General features: G+C 42.6%; 1 protein-coding gene across 1 annotated transcript in view; it reads right to left on the minus strand.

Moving 5' to 3' along the window:
* slc67a1 (solute carrier family 67 member 1) overlaps positions 1 to 15,876 on the minus strand; it is a 100,988-nt gene that overhangs the window by 20,650 nt on the left and 64,462 nt on the right. The window contains exon 7 of the mRNA XM_078415174.1: positions 12,994 to 13,094. Within this exon, the coding sequence (XP_078271300.1) occupies positions 12,994 to 13,094 (101 nt within the window). The remainder of the gene's footprint in view (positions 1 to 12,993; positions 13,095 to 15,876) is intronic.

Consider the following 15,876-nt stretch of genomic DNA (forward strand, 5'->3'; position numbering starts at 1 on the left):
ATGTTGTTCATGCAGTTTTAGTTTTAGTCCTATGGAGAAACCACTGATATGAGTTTCATTCTATTAGAATCAGAAAATGAAACATCTTGCACCCTTCACTGCTTCGCTGAAAGGATGGACTGAATATCCTTCATTCTGCAGAGTATTTGGGACCCTTCTTCAGACTTTGAAGAAGGGTCCCGAAATGAAACGTCACCCATCTTTTTCACCAGAGATGCTGCCTGATCCGCTGCGTTACTCTAGCACTTAGTGACAATCTTCAGTATAAACCAGCATCTGCAGTTCCTTTCTACATAACTGAATCCTTTGTTCTGTTAGCTTGCTTCTTATCTAAAAAACACTTTAAATATCAATATTCGACTGTTTTCACTTACTTCTCCCAACTCTTTCTGGGATTCTTGCTCAAGTAGCTGCACTTTAACCCATCAACCAGTTCAGCCCAGCTTGAAAGATTGAAAGTTACAGCATGGAAACAGGCCCTTTGACCCACTGAGTCCACGCTGACCACTGATCACCCATTCATACCAGTTCTATGTTTTCCGACTTTTACATCCGTTCCCTACACATGAGGTGCAATTTACAGAAACCAATCACCCTATAAATCCACATGTCTTTGGGATGTGGGAGGAAACCGGAGCACCTGGAGAAAACCCATGCGGTCACAGGGAGAACGTACAAACTTCACACAGGCAGCACTTGAGCTCAGGATCAAATCTGGGTGTCTGGCACCATGAGGCAGCAGCTCAACTGGCTGCGCCACTGCATTGCCCTGTTATTCAATACAGCTTAATATATTACCATCAATAATGCCCAGCACAATGGGCAAGATAACTATGGCAATAGAGTTAACTAGAGTACAGATAAGCCAATACTCGAAGCAAGTGACATCCTGCGGAAAACAGCAGCAACCTGAGCAATTACTTGGCTTGGAGACTGAGGATTAAGGTAATTCTGATAGACCAGGAGAGGAAGTATATGCAGGATCATTGTCACTCTCTATGACACATTGCATCATCTTACAACTCATCAATGTGACCTTCCTTGATGATATCTTCCCTCCAAAATATGTAAGTCTTGTTCAAATACAATGGCAGAAAATCATTATTAAAAAATAGAAAGTTAAATGTAAACCTGGCACTTGCGGTAAAGCACAGAAAAGACCGTCAACGTGTGAAATGAAAGAATATATTGATAATGCATCCAATGGAAATGCCTCATCAGGATTGTTCAAACCGACATGCAAAACATTCCGTGTAGGAAGGAACAGCAGATGCTGGTTTAAACCGAAGATAGACACAAAAAGCTGAAGTAACTCAGCGGGACAGACAGCATCTCTGGAGAGAAGGAATGGGTGACGTTTCGGGTTGAAACTTTTCGTCAGACTAGAGAAGGGTCTCGACCCGAAACATTCCCCATTCCTTCTCTCTGGAGATGCTGCCTGTCCCGCTGAGGTACTCCAGCTTTTTGTGTCTATCTTCCATGCAAAACATTTCTCTCTCTCTATCCTTCCCCCACCCAAGTCGCACAAGCTTCTCATTTTCACCCAACAAACAGCTAACAATGGCCTGTTTTTTTTTAATCATCGTTACTTTTTTGCATACCTTTCATTCATTGTTCTTTATCTCTCTACATAATCCTCCATATCTCTTGTTTCCCTTTTCCCTAACTAGTCTGAAGAAGGGTCTTGACCCGAAACGTCACCCATTCCTTCTCTCCAGAGATGCTGCCTGTCCCGCTGAGTTACTCCAGCTTTTGTGTGTCTATCTTCCATGCAAAACATTAGCTTACTTTTTATTTCAGATATCTACCAATTTAGTTCTTATACTTTTCTGCCTCAAAGTATAAAATGCACACGGATACCATGAGACATGGGTGTATTTGCCTCCTAAGGTGACTCACTGTGGTACTTTATATCTAAGAACTGCATGAATCATTAGTCAAGAATGCGTTACACAGAAAAGACGCAAGAACAAAAGAAATGGCAGTGTAGGTTGAGGCAGATTTGCTGGTATGTTATGCAGTGACGGGTATCAATTTATTTGTGAGATAATCATTAAGAAAGAAAAATGCTGCACGTAAATGAAAATAGACAATGAATTAAAAAATAAATAATCTCCAACTTCCCTGACCGCAATGGTTCTTGCCTAAGACTGATTCCTCCTGCGATTCACCCAAAGAGCATTAGTCATGCAAGAGTCAGGGCTGCTTCTGATACGCAAATTTTAACTTTAGGTTTATGAAAGATAATCCTAATCCTGTCCTCTTGCAATATCCTGGTACGTGCACTTTTGATCAGGGCTCATTTTGTACAAATCAGGGTGAGAAACCATGGCTGATCTTTTACGTTTCTAACTCTCATATGCCAAAACCAACCACAGCACTGATTCAATGATACTTTATTATCACATGTACCTAGCTAAAGTGAAATGCTTTGTTTTGCGTACAACCTGTTAAAACCATACAGCAGACCTCACCTAGGCAATATACAAAAGTCGGCCCATTTTTGCAACCCGACTATTACTTGATTAATTTTGACCAACCCAAGGCATACAACAGATTAAATCTGGACCTGCTGCTCTTTATATTAACGTACCTAATAGTGCCTTTAGCCCTTGAACCATTTGGGAAGAACCCAAATCATCCTGATACAAAGTTGGATCTTTTGAAACTGCAATCTAAACGTTGGTTTGCAGTTGCAGGATTTCCTTAAGGCTGGAACCACTGTTGTATTTGGTGGGGCTCCAATTTAGGGCTGTCTTTTTGTCCCAGGCTTGACATTGTAAAATCCAGCCCTTCCGATAGTAATTATTTTAATTCTTCTGAATTTGTTTGCAATTCACTTTTCGGCGACAATCTGTGTTGCCCAATTAAATAGAGCTAAAACACCATGGGAATGGCCACTCAATGAGCACAACATTGAAGAATATCACCTGGACATAGTTAAGGATGGCAACTGGTGACGTTTTGGGTCGGGACCCTTCTTCAGGCCGAAAGAAGTGGGGGGGGGGGGGGGAGAGCTGGAGGCGAGAAAAGACCAGGACAAATCAGGGCTGGCAACAACTGGACTCAGGCAGGGTGGTGTCCTGGTAGGTCAATTGTCGGCTAGGAAAGGTTTGAAGAATTATCTTGTACAAGTAGTACAAGATCTCATCAATCATTCAAGCTATAGGAGCCAAAACAGTTGAAGAATGAAAACAATTTATACATATAGGGACCTTTCATTTATTTAAACATTCCAAGGTATTTCATGACGAGGAATTTCTCCTGAAGCAACTCAAAAATTGTACCTAAATATGTCCAATTGTCCAGGATCATAGATGTATATCAGAAACAGGCAACAAAAGTCAATCATCTTCATCACCTAATTTCTGAACAATGTTCATGAAATCGGTGGTTTTGCAGGAGGTGTGGAAAGGAGCTGAAGATTTGATTCACTGGGCGTGTCTATAATGCTGCAAACCTGCCCTTGTAAAGTGACAAAATCAGTCTGACGAAGGGTCTCAACCCAAAACGTCACCCATTCCTTCTCTCCAGAGATGCTGCCTGTCCCGCTGAGTTACTCCAACATTTTGTGTCTACCTTGTAAAGTGACAGTAAGATCCTTGGGTGTGGGTGTTGCCTTCCTAATCATAATTATTCAATTGTCTTATTCTCAGCTTTTACTGGCACCGCAGGCAGAAGAACGGCTTATGTGATTTGACTGAACCTTATGATTATTGGTGATTGTTTGAGCATGTGAGTATTCGCATGAAAAAGCTTCATGCATCCTTGATTGGGAATATGCTTAGAGAATGTTGGAAGCATTCAGTATTCATTAGTTTTAAATCAGCAAATGATGTCACCATTTTATCCATTGGATAATGTATTTTCACTGGAAAGAACAAGTTCAATGTTTATCACAGAAATTAACATGTTTACCTGACAATTTTCTATTTGAGACATAAACTTTATCCATAGAATATATGAAAGTAGTATATAAATATTGTGTATAGTTATCTTTACATTTGTAATGCCATTCAGTCCATATATTTTGGTGGTTATTGATTCTATACATTTAAGTGTTGGAACATTCTGCGTACAAAGCACCACTGCCACTTATGTGGCCTTCTAGGACGATACAAACTTTCAAGTATGGCTTTTACACAGAGCTTAGTCCCTCAATGTCTATGGGGATCGGGACCTTAGACTGCAGTCCTTTCTCACTAAGCAATGTGATGTCACTGTACAATCTCCATTGTATTGGAAGACCAACAAGTTTCAGGCAGACCAAAGGGCGCATTTCACGAAGTTGATGATTTCCCAGCAGCACCTGATTTCTGACTCATAAAGAAAGCATAGGTATGCTTGCCTTTATCTGTCAGCAAATTGAGTAAGAGTCAGGAAGCAGTTTGCAGCTTTATAAAACGTTGGTTAGGTCATATCTGGAATGTTGTGTGTGCAGTTCTGGTCGCCCCACTATAGGAAGAATGTGGAGGCTTTGGAGAGGGGGCAGAAAAACTTTACCAGCGTGCTGTCTGGATTCAAGGGCATTGGCTAGAAGGAAAGGTTGGACAAACTTAGATTGTTTTCTCTGCAGCATCAGAGGTTGAGGGGCAACCCGATAGAAATAAAAAGGCATAGATTGAGTAGACAGCCAGAACCTTTTGCCCAGGGTGGAAATGTCAAAGACTAGAGTGCCTAGCTTTAAGGTCAGTGGGGAAAAGTTTAAAGGAGATGGGGGGGAATGTTTTTTTTCTTACACAGAAAGTGGTGGGTGCCTGAATCCACTGCCAGTTGTGGTGGCGATAGTGGCATTTAAGCTTTTGGATGGGCACATGAGTATGCAGGGAATAGAGAGATATGGATCATTTGTAGGAGGAGATTATTAGTTTAACTTGGCATTATGTTTGGCACGGCCATTGTAGGTTGAATGGTCAGCTACTAAAGTACACTCTTCTACATTCTATAGGTTCCTGAAAACAGAGAATCCTCTGTTACGTAGCTGCTCAGAATGACCCCAATCAAGGACTCTTGCTTTTATTTTCCAAACCTTCTCTGCAAATGCACCATTCACAAGTTGTTGAGCGATCATCTTGTTAGGGAGGGATTTATATTTCCAATTCAGGATGGTTTGGAGGGTAACTCCTAGATGGTGGTGTTCAACATGCTCCTGCTGCCCTAGTCCTTCTAACTAGCAGAGATTGTGTTTTTGGAACGTGCTGTCTAAGAGGTCTTAGGAAGCTGCAACAATGCATCCTGTAGATGGTATCGATGGTGGAGTGAGTGAATGATTCTGAGTAGGCGTATCAAGTGGGCTGCTATGTCCTCTATGGTGTTGAGCTTCTTGAGTGTTGTTGAAGCTGCACTCATCCAGGCAAATGGAGAGGATTCCACCACACTCATATTTTGTGCTTTTTAAGATGGTGGACAAGGTTTTGGGGAATTAAGAAGCGGGTTACTCGCCTTTGGATTCCAAGCTTCGTCTTGTAGCAACATTGTGTATATGGATACTCCTGTTCAGTTTCTGGCCAACAGTAACCCCCAGGAGACACAAGGAACCACAGATATGGAATCTTGAGTAAAACACAAAGTACTGATGTGACTCAGCGAGTTAGGCAGCTTCTGTGGAGAGATTGGATAGGCAAAGTTTGAAGAAGGATCCCGAGCTGAAACGCTATCTATCCATTCCCTCCTGAGATGCTACCTAACCCGCTGAGGCACTCCAGCAATAATCCACTGGATATTGATAATGGGGTGATACATATGGTGATACCAATGAATGTCAGGGGGTGACAGCTGGATGTTTTCTTATGAACATCATCATTGCCTGGCACTTGTATGACACAAATGTTATTTGCCACTTAACAGCCTAGGCCTGGACATTGTCCAGGTCTTGCTGCATCAGGATGGTGACTACTTCATTATTTGAGGAGTCGCATACATTTTGCAATCATCATCAAACATCCTCACTTCAGACCTTATGATTGATGAAAGTAGCTGAAGATTGTATGTACGTATAATATTTATCAGAGCTACTGCGGTTATCTGGATTGGCATTGGTGAAGATGGTGGAAATGAGACAGAGAAAAAGATTCATGAACATGCTGAAAGTCTCCTTGAAAAAATGTAACATTCCCACAGACTTTGTAATTCTTGGCCCATGAAGATTGTGGAGAAGGAATGTACGAGCTGATATTGAGAACATCAAGAACAGCGGGAGTCTTGCAAAAAAACAGCAGTTGGAGCACATCGCCTCACAGATGTATTTCCAAGCATTTTTCCCTTCAATGGCTTGCTTTTTTCATCCGTTTTTTTGCTTGCTGGATTGGGGAGTGTATGCAATGTGATGCACGAAAAGCAAACATTGCTTAGGACAGGCTGAAATGGTTCAAGCATAATCCGCTTGGTTATTCAGTAAATCTATAATCCTATTTATGAGCTACTATTTATTTAAATGATGTGACTCAGCACTGTTCCTTCTGTGACTAGTTTGTTCTTTGTCTGACAGTGAATGTTTCCCTATGTTTCAAATGTACAGAGTGGAAGTGTTCCTTGGCATCAAGGCAGAGGTCAACCTTCGTTGTGTGTGCCAATCTTTCGGCATGTAAACGGATTCTGCCAAAGGGTACCGTGCTGAGGGAAGCAACCTTTCCCTGAAATGCTGTTATATTATCCTACCTTCAACCTAACCCAGTTTTGCAAAACTCCAGGTTCTCCCTCTGTTGTACGGTCAAACCAGATACATCCCATTGCCCCAAACTAAAAGACTCTTTCATGAGTGTTAACAACAACACTGCTTTCCTCTCCCTCGCCCCCCTATCTCTACTGCCAACCCACGCACTACCACGCCGGCCAAAAATTCTCCTCCAGTGCTGCAGAACTTTAGAACCTCTATTTTTATTACTCATCTGCAAAATGCCTTTGAGAGCTACATTTTCTTTGGTACTATTCTGTTTCTTCAGAAATATAAAATCAAAGACCTCATTCAATTTTAAGTGACACTTCAGAAGATAGTGGTTTTACCTACTCCAATTCCCCACCTCCCTGCCAACCTTCACACCATGTCAGGCGTACTTTAAAAGGAAACAAGGAGACTATTATCAGTGCAGGATAGAGAACTTACTGATGATTAATAACGAACTGCAGGAGGAACTCAGCTTCTATGGGGGTGGGGAGGGGGGACAGCAATTGTTGGTGTTTTGGGTTGAGAACTTGTATTAGGGCTTGCATGTTAAGCATGGATAGACTCATCTGCAGTGCTCCAAGAAAGTAATATGAAAAGTACAGTGTTGGAAACCTGCATTAATATCAATGAAAAAAGAGAGCGAAAGGGTGCAGATAAAGTGGTGAATGCAGGAAGAAGCAGTGCAGAAGAATAAGAGCTGGAGGTTATTACTATCGGGGACCAACTTTTAGTTGGTTGATTTCTAATTGTACAATAATTTAATCAAGTCAAGTCAAGTCTACTTTATTTGTCACATACACATACAAGATGTGCAGTGAAATGAAAGTGGCAATGCCTGCGGATTGTGCTAAAACTACAAAACAGAATAGAATTTTATTTTAAAAAGACACAACACAAAAAATAAATTAATATAGTAAATTAGTTCCTGGTGATATAAGAGTTGACAGTCCTGATGGCCTGTGGGAAGAAACTCCGTCTCATCCTCTCTGTTTTCACAGCGTGACAGCGGAGGCATTTGCCTGACCGTAGCAGCTGGAACAGTCCGTTGCTGGGGTGGTAGTGGTCCCCCATAATGTTGCTGGCTCTGGATCTGCACCTCCTGATGTATAGGTCCTGCAGGGGGGCGAGTGTAGTTCCTATACTGCGTTCAGCTGAACGCACTACTCTCCGCAGAGCCTTCCTGTCCTGGGCAGAGCTGTTCCCAAACCAGATTGAGATGTTGCCGGACAAGATGCTTTCTACAGCCCCAGAGTAGAAGCACTGAATGATCCTCAGAGAGACTCTGAATTTCCTCAGCTGCCTGAGGTGGTAAAGGTGCTGCCTTGCCTTACTCACCAGTGCGGCAATGTGTGTTGTCCATGTCAGATCCTCTGTGATGTGGACTCCCAGGTATTTAAAGCTGCTCACCCTATCCACAGTAATCCCATTTATCTCCAGTGGCGTGTACGTCCTCCGATGTTGGGCCCTTCTAAAGTCCACAATCAGCTCCTTAGTTTTTGTGACATTCAAGAGGAGGCTGCTGTCCTGACACCAGAGTGCCAGAGGGCCACCCGGTAGGCCTTCTCATCATTATCGGAGATCAGGCCCACCACCACAGTGTCATCAGCAAACTTGATGATGGAGTTGGAGCTGAACCTGGCCACACAGTCATGTGTGTATATGGAGTATAGTAGGGGGCTAAGGACGCAACCCTGGGGGGATCATGTGTTCAGGGTGAGGGGGTTAGATGTATGTCTCCCCATCTTGACCACTTGGGGCCTGGCAGTGAGAAAGTCCAGGACCCAGGCACACAGGGGAGTGTTAAGCCCCAGTTTCAGCAGCTTCTCAGCAAGTCTGGTAGGGACTATTGCATTGAAAGCTGAACTAAAATCAATGAACAGCATCCTCACATAGCCCCCCTTCTGGCTGTCAAGATGAGAGAGCGGTGTGCAGAACCTGGGAGACTGCATCATCCGTGGATCAGTTTGGACGGTATGCGAACTGCAGCGGGTCCATATTGCGAGGGAGGAGGGCACAGATGTGGTTCTTGATCAGCATCTCGAAGCATTTCATGACCACCAAGGTGAGGGCCACTGGTCGGTAGTCATTCAAACAAGCTGGAGAGGCATTCTTTGGCACTGGTACGACGATGGATCTTTTGAAGCATGCAGGGACCACGGACTTGGCCAAGGAGAGGTTGGATATTGTGGTGAGCACTGGAGCAAGCTGAGTAGCACAAGACTTTAGATATACCATCTGGGCCTACAGCTTTCCTCGTGTTCACACGCGTCAGAACCCTCCTCATGTCGTGCTCGGACACCGAGAATGTGTGCACATCCCCAGCGGTGGATCCCCCTCCAGCCTCGCTAGCCAGCGTGCTGGCGGTGTTGTTTTTAGACGGCGAGCTAGGGGTAATGTTGCCCGTCTCGAATCGTGCGTAGAAGGAGTTCAAGTCATCAGCTAGGGAGGTGCTGGCACTTCCAGTGGGGGGCTGCACCGGTAGTTAGTTATAGTCCGTAGCCCCTGTCAAAGGCATCTGGTGTCCTGCTGCTCCATCTACAACTCCATCCTGTCCCTGTACCTCCTTTTTGCGTCCTTCACCAACCTTCGCAGTCGGTAGGACTTTACCTTGTAGTGGTCCATATTGCCGGATGCCAGGCCGGAGTTGTAAGCAGCAGTGCAAGCATTCAAGGCAACGCGAATAGACCTGTCCACCCAGGGTTTTTGATTAAGAGAGATACTAACCCTTACCGTGGGGATGATATTATCGGCTATTGTTGCAATGAAGTCCGTAACCGCTTCCGCGAACTCACTGACGTCTCTGGAACTTGCTTGGAACATATTCCAGTCGACATCGCTCAGTGCATCTTGCAGCATGGCCTCTGAATGGTCAGACCACCGCTTAACGTCCCTCGTCACTGCCGTTTCCCGTACTGTCTGTTGTTTATACTCCGGCAGCAGGAAAATGGCAGCGTGGTCAGATATTCCAAAAGGAGGGAGAGAAACGGCCTTATAGCCTTTCCTGAACGGCGTGTAGCAGTGGTCCAAAGTTCTTTCTCCCCTGGTGACACACGTGATGTGTTGGCAGAAGTTAGGCATGACCTTTTTGAGATTTGCCATATTAAAATCTCCAGCCACCACCACAGCCGCATCAGGGTTCTTGTTTTGGTGTCGACACAACACATCGTGTAGAGCCGATAGTGCCATGTTGGTGTCCGCATGCGATGGAATATAGACGGCTGTGATGATCACCGAGCTGAACGCCCGGGGAAGGTCAAATGGACGGCATGAGATAGTCAGATGCTCCAGGTCCGGCGAGCAGGAACAAGCGTCTTAATATTCCTAGGGTTGCACCAGTTATTGTTGGTCATGAAGTAAACTCCTCCACCCTTGAAATTCCCAGATCCTTCCGTTCTGTCCGCACGGAAACCAATGAAGGACTCGGTTGGGCAGATCACCTGATCCGGCACCAGCGGGGTCAGCCATGTCTCGGTCAGACAGACCTTTTTTCTTGCAGTCTTTTTTGTCCTGCTGGAATCCGATCCTCGCCCTGAGGTCATCCAGCTTGTTCTCCAGGGACTGGACATTCGCCAGAAGGATGCTGGGCAGAGGTGGACAGAAGGCTTGGGCTCTCAGCCTATTCTGAATCCCCCCCTCTTTCCTCGATGTTTTTTTCGACTTTTTCTTGGAGCCGCGCTCCCATTTCTTGTTGCCACGGCGCGCTCTTTTGATCTCTGTCGGCCACGCTGGATCGGTGAGTACAGTGTCTAATAAGTCTTCGGTTACGCTAAAGTTTAGCTTTACGAGAGTTTTCCGGTCATACGTTATTAGTGCTAGTGTGTTAGTACTTAAAAATAAATTTAAAATGAACATACAAGTTAAAAAAACGCACAGTCTCCGCGGAGCTACCACAACGGCGACCGGACCCGGCCGCGTCAATCCGCGCAGGATTCACATTTCTTATAACTCCTGAGCATTCAGGGTAAATGGCAAATAACATGCCAAGGAGATCAAGGGCAGGACTAACCTGAATGTCAGCCGCATTACTGCACAAGTAATGCAGATCACAACTGGCTGTGGGCAGTGCAGGGGGAATTCCTCCAGCAGCAATTACTTGCAGGAAGGAACAATGAATCAGCCTGGGGTTCAGATAGACAAAATAACATGTTCGGCACAGACACTATAGGCCGAAAGGCCTGTACATTTGCCAGACTGTTCTATGCTCTACGAGGAGGAAGTTGTATTATGGCTCTGCTGAACTCTGGACAGACTCAATCTGGAATAGTTTGATTCCAGGCCTTGGAATTCTTAAGAGATGAATGACCATTAAGGGAATTGAGGTGATAGGGAAGGCTTGGAACAAGCAGTGGATACATGCAGCCCCAGGATTACTGGAGCCAAATCGTTAAATTCCAAGAATAATGATTAAAGGACTTCTGGTTTAATTTTGGGATACAACCCACTGAGTCCACACTGACCATCGATCACCCGTTCACACTAGTTCTATGTTATGCTAGGCACTACTTTGGCTGACTGTTGGTACTGGCGAGGAGTTAGGGTAATGGTAGCATCTATCTACTTATTCACAGATGAAATCTTTCCAAACTTTGAATGACAATGAGATTGCAGAAATTCCTTTGCAGAACTCGTTGGCATTGATCTGCATTTGGAATGTTTACAATGTGGACCACAGGATGTTTGGCTTCATTGACCTACTTTAATACCAATGTTTCAGGTACAGTTTACGTTGGTGGACAGTGAACAAGAACGAGAGATAATAAATGAATGAAAGAAGAATATAAAATTATAAATATTGTCTTGCATGACACAGATAATTCTGCCGGCACACAATGTAATTTGTAATCAGTTGCAGTTCCAAAATCATAGAAGTACAGGTAAATAATAAGATGCTAATCCCACGCATCCACCTGGTGTACCATTGCTGCACTCTCTCTCATTCAAAAATATATTTCCTTAGGAAGGATTGGAGACCAGACCTGTACATAATATTCCAGATGCATTCTCCCCAGGGATGTGAAGCAATGTCTTATTCTTAATTTCGAATCCTCTTTCATTACATGCCAACATATATGCATTTCTAGTTTTTTTGCCACATTTGCATGTTAAATTCGAGCGATTTGTTCACAAGGATTCACAAGTGCTACACCTTTTCATCTCATCGAAAGAATCTGCTTTTCTGTTTTTCTACCAAAGTAAATAAAGTCATGTTGTCAATCAAGATCAAGCCTCTTTTCACCTGTTAGAGCCTTTGGCAAGCCTTGGCAAAATTGATCCCAATGAGTCACTAGATGTGTTCCTGGAGTGAATTAAAAGGATTCACGTGGAATCAAATTGAATCATATGGATAGGATAGGTTGAGAGGGAAATGGGCCAAATGCAGGCAGGTGACTAGTGTAGATGGGGCATGTTGGTCCGCTTGGGCAAGTTGGGCTGAAGCCCCTGCTTCCGCACTGTATGACTTGATTCTAAAAAGGAATCCAAACCTGATCCTTTGTGCACACCACATAAAACAGCAAATTTACAACTGATACTTTAAATGTACCCTGTGATACTTCATCATTTTACTAAATCTACACTATAATCTTGCAATTATGAATAAAACTTGATGTGATTGTCACCAAATAAAACCCGGCTAAGTAGAGATATTTGGAAACACGAAACTGATAAGTTTAGGTTTATTATTGTCATGTGTAGGGAGTTACAGTGAAAAGGTTTGTTTTGCATACTATCGAATAAAATCAGATAATACTATATTTAAATACAATCAAGCCAAACTCAAGTATAATACGTAGAGTGAAGGGAAAGATACAGAGTGCAGAATATAGTTCTCAGCATTGGTATTTGATCCAGATTGTATTGGTTGTTTAATTAATTGAAGATCACTCCACTTTTATTGTAATCATGAATACTTTATACTCTTGTTTCATGACATGCATTGCAAAATAAAGCAGTATTTGTGTCTGACAGTCTTGGATGATAAGAGCAACCGCTTCATGTTTGTAAAAAGGTCCTACAGTCCTGCTCTGCAGACTAGGCTTGGCTAACAATAAAAGATATCTCAATGCAAGCAAACTGAGACATCATACATTGAATCCTTAACATAAATGGCAAGCTGCAATCTAATTTTCCAGTGGATATGTTGGTGAATGGGGAAGATGAAAAATATTGTTTTAAACTGTGCAACTTATACCTGCTTAATGATAACATTTTAAGAACAGTATTACACTTATATTGTGCTAGATATATGGGAACATCAATTTCTTCGGGTATTTGCAGTTATCTCCAGTAGTGCTCAACACAGCTGGATGGAGTATTGAAATATCACTTACCATTTGCAGAACACCAACATAAGCCATGAGGTAGCCGTTGTGCTCTGCTTCCAGTTTGAAATAATTCATAGCAACAACTGAAAACATACTCTGGAACACTCCTGCAGGAGAACAAGATAGTCAGATCATTCAAGGTTTTGATGCATTCCAGTTCTACAAAATATGTGGCAATGCAATTAACTTGAACAAATTCTCCATTTAATCAAACTAAGATTGGAGGCTGTCCTTAAAGTTTTAGTTTTTAGTTTTAATTTTAGTGATACAGCATAGAAATAGGCCATTCGGCCCACAGAGTCCACGCCGACCGTCGATAACCCATCCACACTAGTTCTATGTTATCCCACTTTCTCATCCATTCCCGAAACATTAGGGGCAATTTACTGAGGCCAAATAACCTACAAACCCACATGTCTTTACGATGGGGGAGGAAACTGGAGCACCAGAGGAGACTCATGCGGTCACAGGGAAAATGTGCAAACACCACACAGACAGCACCCGAGGTCAGGATCAAACCTGGGTCTCTGGTGCTATTAGGCAGCAGCTCTACCAGCTGCTCCAGTGTGCTGCCCATCAAATAAAAATGTCAGTAAAAGTTGTGTGAAGTACTATATACTACATGGTGCTTAGACTACCCAAATAATTTTAAGCTAATTTCACAATTAATCTGTCTGCCCACCAATAGCTGTTTAACAACAAATTATTATGGTAAATTAGCAGAGTTAGCGAGGGGCATGAATGAAGTCTAATATTGCATTTTTCACAATCATTACTGTTCTGGGTTAGAGGACGACCTTGGCAAGTTTACATGATCCCACTTTTATTTTTGTCAATCTTCACGTGGGTTTCAGCACTCAAAATGGATATTCCCTTGATTAGCATTTTCTCCCCCCAAAAAACTATATTGATATTATATTTTCAATATATACTATATTGATGTTATATTTTCAAAGTACTGTACAGTACGTCACTTTTGTACAGTATGTCACTTTTTGCAGCACATGGTATTTGCTCACAAAATTTAATTTATATCAGCATGATACCAATTTTCCCTAACAGATATGACTGATAACTTGGAGGGTTTTTTTCCACACAACTTCCACTCCCACATTCTGCAGTTGCAGGAGGGCCCGAATCTGTCTGCAGCCTCTGCAGCAGCTGCATCATGCTTCAGTGGTAAGAATAAGACCAATTATTCAGGTTGAAAAGCCTGTGAAAAAATATATGGGAAGGTCTCTTTGATCTGATGGGATAACCTGTCATTTAATGTACCGATGAATACAAACCAGATAGTCACAGGTTCCATTCTCAGGTTAGAATATCAATGCATGTAAAATGTTACCAGCCCTGGAGAGTGGAAAAATTGACTAAATTTCCTGCTCTTGATTACTATTCTATGAGTAGTAAATTAATGAGGGCAGGGTTGAACTCTGCAATTAAACCCACCTCGTTCTTTAGAGTCACTACTACGAATTGCCATTAAGGAGTGGGGAAAGAGAGGCAAAAGAAGGAACAGATGGAGAAGAGATGAGTACTAGAAAATTATGAGGATCTTTTGGGTATGCAATGCCGAGTAAATGTATTCTCTTTAACATGTCAGAATATTGCTGCTATCTACCTACACCTTTGAAGTTAAGAACCAATAAATTTGAGGCAGAGGTTTCCAGGTTGTTAAATGTATTATGTTAGACAGTCTAACAATCTTGTAGGACGGGATTCAAGTTACACAGAATTTGCCAATGACATTTCCCAAATACTATTGCAAATGTATCAAGCAAGAAAACTAATGTTAATTTTTTAAAAACATTTCCTTACTTTATATAACATTTTAGGTTTACTGTCTCAAAGTAATCAGACTTCAACTTGCAGCACAATTCTGTGTGCACCACCATTGTTCCAGTGAGCTCATTTATTGATTAATTCAAAGATATGGGATGATTCAGGCCTTTCGATCCACCAAGTCCATGCCAACCATCGATCACCCGTTCACAGTGGTTTTATGTTATCCCACTTTCGCATCCACTCCCTACATGCTCATTGCAATTTTCAGAGGCCAATAAAGCTACAAACCCACACATCTTTGGATCTGGGAGGAAACCGGAGCACCCGGAGGAAACCCACACAGTCAGAATCCAAAAATGCCATGTAAATGCACACATCACTCACACATTGTACCTGTTTCCTTCATGCTAAAACACTTACCTATAATCCAAATTTTGAGGAATGCCGAGGATGAATTGGCTCTGTTGTAGCATAAATTGCTTCAAAACATGGCAAAAATATTCCTCAACCATACATCGAGGGATGGAATGGAATGGAATGGAATGGAATACTTTATGGAATACCTTATTGTCACATGTGACAAGGCAAAGAAATTCTTTGTTTGCACACTTAATGTATACAAATAGAGGCCACCTAGGGCGCAGACAAAGTTCAAAGCACGCCGGCTCCTCCTTTTGTGCCCCCCCCTCTCCTAAAGCATGGTAACCGACCATTCCTCTGATGGTTACAAAAGTTAAAAAGTTTCATTAGTTTGCTGAAACTTTAGATCGATGTATAGTTTTCTATACACTGACTGTCAACTTAATAATTAGGCATAGAAACGGGAACATATCAGGGTCAGATATCCAATGTTTATGCTGGAGCAATTTGGAGGTGCTCGCTTAGGTAGTTCATGTCTTCAGATCATACAGATAGGCTGAGATCACTTTGAAGAGTAGACCATAAGTTTAATGCCATCTTTATCTTTAAACCCTCTTTTTGTCAGATGGTCAAAGGCTGTGTACTGGAAGAGTGTGAATTTGTCAATATCTGTCTTCATTGAGAGGTAGCTCCTGAAATATGGAAAGTGATCCTCATTGTCCAGAGGCTTGTCACAGACTTTTA

Source organism: Rhinoraja longicauda, chromosome 18 (assembly GCF_053455715.1).
Source record: "Rhinoraja longicauda isolate Sanriku21f chromosome 18, sRhiLon1.1, whole genome shotgun sequence".
NCBI lineage: Eukaryota > Metazoa > Chordata > Chondrichthyes > Rajiformes > Arhynchobatidae > Rhinoraja > Rhinoraja longicauda.